Below are 10,806 nucleotides of genomic sequence, written 5' to 3'. Positions count from 1 at the left end.
ATCCCGGTATGACAATCCTGAAGTGAAAAGGGCCGATATCAGTGGCCCTGACATCAGACATCAGCATGGTGCAGTTGCCAGATTTCAGATCTCCCAATAATTTGGTTCGTTGGTCGTACTCTTTATCCAGCTTCAATGGGAGATTGCTCGAGATTATCTTCTTCCCCTTCTTCCAGTATCCATTCAAGGGTGGAAGGGATGTCTTGAAACGATCGCTGGGGTAAGTGTACGTACAGGGAATGACCAAACAGGAGCCCTCCACGGCAGGAATAGTTGATGGTATGTCCACGCTCCAATCAATGGCCTGGACATCATGCGCCACTGAAAAACAATTGAGGACATTTGATTTATCTTTAAGTGTAAAATGAAGCATTAAATTCAACCACATTTAAATTTGATACTCACCATGCATGATACTCAGCTTCAGAAATGACAGCCACAACTTCAGTTCCATTACTAATGAGGAAGTGAAATTTAAAGTTTAAAAAAAACAACATGAAGCCGAGGATAAACACATTTAAATGTGATTCTGTTGTTGTATTTTGGCACACACACCAACAATCCACTTACCTCTGAATCCTTTCATGTCTGAATGAATTTGTGGTACTTGTGGCACTGTCTGTGGATTTCATATTTATGCAGCTAAAGGCCTTGGAGGCAGAAGTTGTTGCAATAAGTGGTCACTTTCTTTGTTCGTGTAACATTTGACATGCTACTAAAAGTAACTACAAGGTTATTTTTTTTGCACGCAAATGAATACAGAAATACATTTCACTGAACACAGAGTTCCAGTAATGCACAAAAGCAACAGTTTATAAAGCAACAGCAGATAAAGAAGGTGAGAAATGGAAAAAGTTGTTAACAAAAGAGACATTTTGCAGATTACATTAAAGCAAAGTGGCACATGATATGAGGGGGACTCTGCAGCAGTGAAAGTCACATGTTTGGTCTGTTGTGTGACAGAAATGTCTGTAAAATTCAAGTAAAACTAACTCTGAGAATTAAACCCTGGGAAGACAACAGACCCAGCGCCTGTGGATAAGGACACAGAGATAACCAAGGTTGAGAAAGTCTTACTCCTCAACAAAATCTTATCAAACTCCTTTGTTTGGTGTAAATTAGCTTCCAAAGCCTGTTTGCAAACATCAGTGTATGAAAAAGCTTTTTCTCAACAAATAAGACCTTTCTTGTCCTTGTGACAAGATTACACCATCTGACGGTGAAAAAAAAAGAAAGCTTCTTGTTTAAAAAAACCTGATTATTTATTGATTAGCTTGTAATAGTTAATCCTTTTAAATGTTCCTTAAACTTGGTAAGGAAGCACGAGTAGATTTGTTTTTGCATGAATTTTGTTCTTGTCACTGATGTGCTATATTTTTTCTCACACCTTGCCACAGACGTGTTAAAAGATATTTAACAGCACTTTCAGTTATACTACAATAACATCAATTCTGAAATGTACTTGTATTTTCTGTATGTTGTCTGAAAAGTCGTCACATATGTCTTATTTGAGTTTTCTGGGAGCTCGTTTAGCAATGCAAAGTTTAAGGACTTATTTTGCTCTATAATTATTGCTATAATTCAGCCTCACTAACTTTCACTTCAAATACAAATATATCTATGCTGTTGGCCACTACTATTTACTTTTGTTTTATACAGCTAAATAAGGTTGCAATGCTGTAAAAGAGGATTTGACACCAGAGATCACTGCGGACTTGCGGAAAAACACTGTACTTTTTTTTACCCCTTTATTTCTGGCTTATTTTGAATTCAAGCAATAATTTGATCTCTGGATATTATACTGGAGAGAAAACACTAGTCTCAGTTTCAGCATATGACATAGGAGATGTGTTTACAAATATATTGACAAAGATGACAAAAATCATTACATAATACTTCACTAAATTCAAATATTTGTCAAGTGAAGTTAGACAGGTGACTGTACACAACTTTGCCCTCCTCTCTTTTCACAACTTTAGAGTTTTTTGATAAAACTCACAGGAAACAGAACTCCAGTCATGAGTTGTTCTAGTGAAGTTGCAGAAAGTGCTAAAAGCTTGATATCATTTCCTGTGTCGCTCAGTGGTGAAACAACAGCATGAATATGAGACAGATCTAACACCATACAGCAGCCCACCGTACCTGACTGCCAGCAGTGATGAGGACATCAATGTTGGACAATTCTTCAAAATCTCAGACAATTCAACACTAATATCTTTATATTCTTACGTTCCACAACATCTGGCACACAGCATGGCAAAAAGGAGAAGTAGTCCGTGGTGGCAGGGTGTGGTTAGCTCAGCTGCAGTGGGTGGAGAGTGGGAGGAGTGGTTCAGGAAACGGTGCCGGGCAGGTTTAAGGAGCCCAGCTGAGCAGAATACGAACTGATGAGAACAGCTGAGCTGAATGTGAACTGATGAGCTCTTCCCTAATAAAGGGGAGCAGGTAGAAGGGAGAACGAGGAAAGAGGAAGCGGTTGCACGAGGTCATTGGTGCATGGGCCGGGCAAATAAAAGCATTTTACACCTGAACGTACGATTGTGGGTGTCATATGTATCCAGGAGAGACCCCGGTAGCACCAACCTTGCTACACAGTCTAAAAGAGGGTTCATTGTTGAGACACAGACTGCAACAGTTTCAGTCACAAAGACTGTTCAATTTTAGTAACAGAGACTAAAGATCTGAGAAAGACATTCGCAAATGGGTTCTTTCCCCATGTTCTCCTGATGCATGATAACCGAACAGTAAATGCTTGAACACTTCACTACAGCGAAGAGATCTGGCGCCCACTTGTGCCCTTAGAGCACAGCTGGTCAAATTCTTTCCTATGAATGGCCAAAAATTATAATAAATTGAGGGCTGCAGGTTAAAAATTTAAGTTTACGTTATGTAAAATTACACTTCCTTAAATTGTAATATATTTTTACAGAAAATGTACTTTCTAAATTAAAATTTCAGAATTACTAACCTCTTAGTCAGTGTAATAATAGTGGGGCTATTATTTTGCAGAAATTATTTTCAAAAACAGTCATCTTGCCAATTTGTTTCTAAATTTTCTCTCATCAGTGTGCCACTGCCTTGATCTCTCATCTTGACTCACAGCCCAGCGTCAGTGCTGTAGGACACACGAACAGCACATGAGAATCAGCAGGAAAGAGAGAAGAATACCATTGTTCTTCATAGATAAGACATAGGATCTTGTAATTTGATAACGTTCTGATGTGAAACTCAAATCATGTACTCTTCATTTGCAAAAATGTACGGTTCTCTACCTTCAACCCCGTATCACAACAAAGCATGAAATCGACACACCCGTCCAGTACAACAAAACTTGAGATAGCCCCGCTTTGGCCTCTCTAGGCATTACAGTTTCAGAGAAGGTTCAATGTAGATCAATACAAAGTTGTTCTGGGTGATCACCATTATCCTGTGATGAAACGCCTCCATCATGATGGAAGTGGTTTCTTCCAGGATGATGGTAGCACCACCCGAAGGGCATGAGGGGTCACTGAATGGTATACAAAATGATGTGAATCAGCTATGGCCTTTGCAGTCACCTTAGCTCCACCCAAATGAACACCTGAGAGATTTTGGACTGACATGTTGGACAGTGGTCCGCCACCATCATCAAAACAAAAAATACGGGAATATCTTTAAGAGCAATGTCCATCCCTCCAGTAGAGAACCACAGACTTGCACAGTCAATGCCAAGGTCCATCGAAACTATCCTGACAGCAAGTGGTGAACCAATACCTTACTAAGACACTTTATGCTGTTTTGTCCTTTAATTTGTCCCTTGTCCATTCTCTTTACTGCATTTCTTGTCCTTACAAGTGCCCCTGAGATTAAGACCATCTCTTCATGCTCCTCAGAAGAGTGTGTGTGCGTTGTGGAGTCCAGGCCTCCCAGCTTGATTCATTTTGTTCTTGCCGACAGAGTTCTGTGGGAGTTGTTAGAAAATGGTAAGTTGTTTAGATTTTTTTTTATTGTCATTGAAAGTAAATCATTCTGTTTCTCTTTTTAGTTCAAATGAATCGCGTACATTCAAATCTGCACACTACAGTGTATATGAAAAGTGTTCGATTTTAAAGCGCAACAGCAAAAAAAAAAAAAACTTACAGAAACAAAACATGAATATTCATTTCAATTATACTATTGTTACTCAAACATAAAAAATCATGTACACGCACAGGCGGTCATTTATTTGAAAGGACACTACGAATGTAGTAAAATGTTCGGATTCACTGTCTCAACATGATTTTTGTAGATTCCCTTTTGGTCCAACATTATCTCTGTTATCATACCACAGCAGGGTGACATTTATCTTTCCGCAGCTAAATAGTACAATTGTACAAATGTTGCTGAGACATTAAACTACAGGTGTGAAACTTGACATAAGTTACATGAACACGTTTACCGTGGAGAGTTAAAGGGGCTATTTAGGCCTTTCAGTTCTTGTTTAATCTTTTAAGAATTGTAGAGCTCATCGCTCGCTTCCCCCCATTGTATATCACTGTGCATTTTAAAGGCTTGTTGAAGTCGGAGGCTGCAGGTCGAAAGATCAGGGTTGTCACTGACTCCCACTTCCACTGATCCAGCTTCTTTAATCGACGCTTGATGGCTCCAGCATGGTTCCAGGTTATTCGCGGTGGCATAGTTGGGCAGGAGTGAATCACAGAGCAGGAGGCAGATACCTTCTTCCCCACCAACACAGTCAGAGAGGGAGGATCTGGAATGCCTGAAAAGTTGAAGAATTACACCAACTTTACTCACAATACAATTCAATTGACTTGAAATCTTTAAAATAATCTATACAATACTCACGTGTAACGTTAATGGACACTGGGTTGTTTTCGAATGAGAAATGTTCGTATCCCGGTATGATAACCTTGAAGTAAAAAGGGCCGATATCAGTGACCCTGACATCAGACATCAGCATGGTGCAGTTGCCAGATTTCAGATCTCCCAATATTTTGGTTCGTTGGTCGTACTCTTTATCCGGCTTCAATGGGAGATTGCTCGAGATGAACTTATTCCCCTTCTTCCAGTATCCACTGAATGGTAGAAGGGATGTCGGTAAACGATCGCTGGGATAAGTGTACGTACAGGGAATGACCAAACAGGAGCCCTCCACGGCAGGAATAGTTGATGGTATGTCCACGCTCCAATCAATGGCCTGGACATCATGCGCCACTGAAAAATGATTGAGCACATTTGATTTATCTTTAAGTGTAAAATGAAGCATTAAATTCAACCACATTTAAATTTGATACTCACCATGCATGATACTCAGCTTCAGAAATGACAGCCACAACTTCAGTTCCATTACTAATGAGGAAGTGAAATTTAAAGTTTAAAAAAAACAACATGAAGCCGAGGATAAACACATTTAAATGTGATTCTGTTGTTGTATTTTGGCACACACACCAACAATCCACTTACCTCTGAATCCTTTCATGTCTGAATGAATTTGTGGTACTTGTGGCACTGTCTGTGGATTTCATATTTATGCAGCTAAAGGCCTTGGAGGCAGAAGTTGTTGCAATAAGTGGTCACTTTCTTTGTTCGTGTAACATTTGACATGCTACTAAAAGTAACCACAAGGTTATTTTTTTTGCACGCAAATGAATACAGAAATACATTTCACTGAACACAGAGTTCCAGTAATGCACAAAAGCAACAGTTTATAAAGCAACAGCAGATAAAGAAGGTGAGAAATGGAAAAAGTTGTTAACAAAAGAGACATTTTGCAGATTACATTAAAGCAAAGTGGCACATGATATGAGGGGGACTCTGCAGCAGTGAAAGTCACATGTTTGGTCTGTTGTGTGACAGAAATGTCTGTAAAATTCAAGTAAAACTAACTCTGAGAATTAAACCCTGGGAAGACAACAGACCCAGCGCCTGTGGATAAGGACACAGAGATAACCAAGGTTGAGAAAGTCTTACTCCTCAACAAAATCTTATCAAACTCCTTTGTTTGGTGTAAATTAGCTTCCAAAGCCTGTTTGCAAACATCAGTGTATGAAAAAGCTTTTTCTCAACAAATAAGACCTTTCTTGTCCTTGTGACAAGATTACACCATCTGACGGTGAAAAAAAAAGAAAGCTTCTTGTTTAAAAAAACCTGATTATTTATTGATTAGCTTGTAATAGTTAATCCTTTTAAATGTTCCTTAAACTTGGTAAGGAAGCACGAGTAGATTTGTTTTTGCATGAATTTTGTTCTTGTCACTGATATGTTATATTTTTTCTCATACTTTGCCACAGAGGTGTTAAAAGATATTTAACAGCACTTTCAGTTATACTACAATAACATCAATTCTGAAATGTACTTGTATTTTCTGTATGTTGTCTGAAAAGTCGTCATATATGTCTTATTTGAGTTTTCTGGGAGCTCGTTTAGCAACGCAAAGTTTAAGGACTTATTTTGCTCTATAATTATTGCTATAATTTACTAAAAGAGATTAACATTGATTAGTCTGTTTTCTCCTACATGAACAGGAGAAATGCTTCATGCTTAGCGACCACCTGATCTCCTTTACATTCGGCCTGGCTCACTACCACCTCCGATGTTACCGAACATTGGTATCGGACCTAAACTGTAAGGTGTAGAAGTGTCCAGCATGGAGGAAATTTCCTGGGATACTGCATATACAATATTTAGAGGAAAGGCTTAACCCTTTTCAAGTTGATCTGTCTACAATATTGACACATGTCAATTGAAAGATGTATGGATAGAGCAATTAACTTTTGACCTCTCCGGCTTTGAGGGTGTCCCTTTTGAATGTAACTCCACTATAAGTATGGAAGCCAAAATCCACAGTGTTTGTTTAATGTCAAAATGCACTCTTTTTTATCCAATGCTAAGATGAGATTTCAGCTATCTGAGTAAGACACAGTAAGTGGATATTTATAACAAACTTACAGTCTTTTAAAAATAAAACTTGCTCTGTTTGTGTCCCTTTATTGCTGCCCAGCAATGAAACACTGCTCAATTAAAACACTTCAAATTGGAGGGAATCATCGTTGTCATATTAAAGAAGACTTTGGTTTGAGGAATTCACACTGCTGAGGCCTTGTTTGACTAATTTGTTTCCCTTCTCTCACAATCTCAAGATGATGCACAGGAACATGTTATCTGAATTGATAACAGGCATGACTTTGTTCTGAAATAATGTCTCTAAGCAGTTTCATGTTTTGCAAAACATCTCTAGCTGATTTTTCAAGATCACTACCATGAGCCAGTAAATAAAGAGTCATTTTAACTCAGCTGGTTTTCATTCTAAAATAGTTCATAGTTTGTATCTCATAAAACCAGTTAGAAGAAGCAGGGTATCCTTTTATCTTTGTCATCATGTTGTCATTTAATATACATGTTCACACGTAACCGTGAACATGTGGATAAAACAAAGCAGAATATACAGATATGGATTATAAATTCAAGTTTAAGTGTGAGGTGCAATTTTTCTACTATTTTGTGTAATCCACATTTGCATATATATTGTCTGCATGGTCCATACTTTGGTCCATTTGACCTGTTGGGGCCTGAAAAGACAGAAGTTGGATTTCAAAAGGGTTTACTTAACTTGTTTGTGAAAAGATTAATGGGATTTGTCAGTGGTTCTTATTTTCTTTTTCGGATATAAATACTCATATTATTGCAGGTATTGTACCTCAACATTGACGTAGATAGGGTCATCGATGACTTTCATTTCAGGAAGTTTCTTGTCTTGCTTGTTGTAGGATGATTCTCTGGAAAAAAAGAGAAAAGAGACCAGTTGTATCCTAGTTTGAGAAACAAGTGATCAATCATGTTATTATGACTTAAATTTACAGCATATCTGGGAAATTATGACACAAAAATATACACAACTATCTGTCAAAAACTTTAGTTCTTTTCATTCTAATTCATATTACTGAAAAACAACAATCATGATTTAATAGGATTTATCCATTCAGTCATACAACAAACCTTTGAGGTGGGTTTGATGTTGCCCTGCTAAAGTTAGCATAGAATCCAGATCCCTCCCTGGTTAAAGTCTGCGACCTGGGAAAGTCAGTTATGGTTGTTACACTGTTTGTAAGTTATTACAAAAAGTACAACATTATAACCATTATATACCATTCCAGCATATTAAGTACTGCCTTAAAGACTATTGTATCAAATAACACATTTAAAGTGCCTCTTGACATGTTTGTAGCATATGAAAATAATCTGCCTTTGATCATTTATTTCCACCAACTTCAACTATCTCATTAAAGTTTCTTTAAATTTCATTTCTTATTTTCCACATCACACAATTGGCCTCCAAGTGTCTGCACATATATTATTCTGCAACATGAAGCTCAATTAAGTTTGCTGCTTGCAAGCCCCACAGTCAATTTACAAATTATTGTAGAGGGACGTTACCTTTTGCGTTTTACGTAAAATAAAACTGCAGCAACAACAAAAATGATCAGAAGAGCAGCCACTGGTGCAAAGATCGACGCATAGATCGTTATCAGAGACTCGTCAGTGAAGTCTACAGTGAGGAAAATTGTGAATCTGAATCTTTTTGGTAAAGGACACTGAACATATTTTTCCCACATTTTATAAAACATTATATAAATAAATATGAATAATTAACAAAGACTTAGGTTTTACCTGGGTTCGAAGTGTCTGGAATAACACCAAGCCATGTGAGAAAAACATGCCGAAAATTAATGCAATCTTTCTGTATACATGCTTATTAAATGTGGTTTTAAAATCAAATTTTAAATGTTTTACTGAAATTCTAACCATTCACGTGAATGTAGACAGATTGAGTTTTGAAACTGTAGTTTTGACCACCTGCGGAAACTCTCACATAGATATTTGGTTCACTGTCCAAGATGTTTAGGATCTGAAGGGTGCAGTCTCCTTTGGTTATATTTCCGATCAGCTTGGTCTTTCTTTGGTACTTCTCAATCACACATTTGTTATCTGGGTGAAAAACGAATGCGTTTGTGTCCTTGTCATTGACACTGCATGTGCTGCGCCCCTTTTTTTTCCAGTAAACGTCAACCTTATTTGTGTTGTTTACTGTTGGAAAGGTAACATTGCATGGTATGATGACATTTGAGCCCCGTACTGCATGGATTGTTTGATTGACATCTACAACCCAACATTGACCTGTGTTGAAAATCAAAAATGGTATTTATTAAAGTTCATACTTCCAAAGCTAAATTCAAAACAAACACATTAACTGAACATGTCACCCACCTTTCAAATCAGAGGCCAGAATCAATATGAGACTGATACCGATGAGCCCTCGCAGCTGCATCTGATCCAAACAATACATTTAGGTTAATGGACAAAATGTGGTTCGGTGTTACTGCAGTATCAATCACAAACTGCATTTACTACATAAAGTTAATACTCACTGTGAGAGAGAACCATGGGTTGTGCTGCTTTGTTGTGCTTCGTTAATACAACTAGAAATACTAGATTTTAACACCAGTGTGAAATGTCTTGGGTGTGTTTCCTGTTGCACGGTGGCGGTGCATTGCAAAAAAGGAAGTTGTGACAGAAAATTTAACACTGACCACATTTGAACCATCTTAGAGTTTGAGATAAAAAAAAATAAAAAAATGTTTAAACATACTGTACACACCAGCAGTCACTGTCCTTTATGGCCTGATTCTGTTGCAGCATTCGTTTTTTTAAACTCTTGGGGGCGACTTTTACACCTTTCTGAGCCACTGAGAGCTCTTTTCTTTTAACACTTGTCAAAAGAGCAAGAGTTTAGTGTGAGGATACCGAGGAAGTCTTTAAGAACTAACACAGTTATTTGAAACATAATGTAATACACTAATACACTGTTAGAAATGTTGTCCACCTACAAACAAATAACCTAAAATTGTATCATTACCTATTGAACTAGGGACACTTTGTCGTACACCTTACCGGTGCCTGTGCTCATGTGGTACGTGGTATACAGAACAAAAGTATGTTTCGGTCCTAAGACTCATGAGATATGAGTGAATATCAAACTAAGCTGTCACTGTTAACTTGATGCAGAGACAAGAGAGGCTGAGTTGCATGTTTGTCAGTGAAAGTTGTAATATAGCTATTGTGATGGAAATCGTGGAGATGAGTTGAAGAAGGCAGAGCAGACCATTCTGGGTGTCAACACAGTGATGTTTATTGGCAGCAGTTCGATCGAGGAGAGAGATCACAACGTGTGGCCGTGACCGGTTGCTACACCTTTCTCCCTGTACTCTCACAAGGGCTCAACTATAAGGAACACATTGGTTCCGATAAGGATAAGAATATGTCCTTGGCTGAATACGGTGAGTCAGAGAGTCAGACATGTTGTGTCCAATGTGACCACAGTCAACACTTATCATGGACAGTTAGTTCCCGAGGTCACGGTGTCCTTTATTGGACCTTTACCCACATTCAGGGAATCAGAGGAGTCTCATAGTATGTCAGGCCTAAACAATATAATTCCCTTGACAGCTAACTATGTTGTTCAGTAATTTTAAATGTTGTTTAGTCATTTTATTTGTGTTGACAATGCTGTATTTTACATGTACTGTATATGCAATATTATATAGATCTAATGTTTTTTTTTTATGTAGTGAAGTGATTCTAGGAGTTTGTACTGTGATATGTTAGTGAATGGACTAATTATTGATACTCACACATTAATACTGTGTGTTAATCAGATCTCAAAACTTACAGTAAGCACTCAGGGTGAATCCATTGGTTGTGTTGAGGAGGAAGTGACCAAAGTTTGCATCATCCAGGATAAGTGTGTTGTAACTTGTTGTGACACTAGTT

The 10,806-nt window shown here is 37.9% G+C and overlaps 1 protein-coding gene and 1 long non-coding RNA gene across 2 annotated transcripts; both read right to left on the bottom strand.

The window, feature by feature from the left end:
• Positions 1–6: 6 nt before the first annotated feature.
• Positions 7–5,056, bottom strand: LOC138619221 (uncharacterized; the record flags this gene model as incomplete). Its single annotated transcript, XM_069695506.1, has 6 exons — positions 7–321; positions 406–456; positions 571–619; positions 1,026–1,032; positions 4,450–4,738; positions 4,825–5,056. Coding segments are annotated over 6 exons (943 nt in total), but the record flags the coding sequence as incomplete, so codon positions are not given.
• A 2,271-nt stretch (positions 5,057–7,327) lies between these two features.
• On the bottom strand, positions 7,328–9,440 carry LOC138619622 (uncharacterized). The gene is made up of 7 exons (XR_011310826.1): positions 9,405–9,440; positions 9,244–9,304; positions 8,647–9,153; positions 8,413–8,524; positions 7,975–8,049; positions 7,676–7,754; positions 7,328–7,547 (listed from the first exon to the last, which is right to left on the bottom strand). It is a non-coding gene; the product is annotated as an uncharacterized lncRNA (long non-coding RNA).
• Positions 9,441–10,806: the final 1,366 nt, after the last annotated feature.

This window comes from Brachyistius frenatus, unplaced genomic scaffold (genome assembly GCF_029030835.1).
Source record: "Brachyistius frenatus isolate BFR_SWC_R1_liver_20210118 unplaced genomic scaffold, ASM2903083v1 Contig_20, whole genome shotgun sequence".
Classification (NCBI taxonomy): Eukaryota; Metazoa; Chordata; class Actinopteri; family Embiotocidae; genus Brachyistius; species Brachyistius frenatus.
The sequence above is the reverse complement of the archived record's forward strand: the minus strand, read 5'-3'. Positions and strand labels throughout refer to the sequence as shown.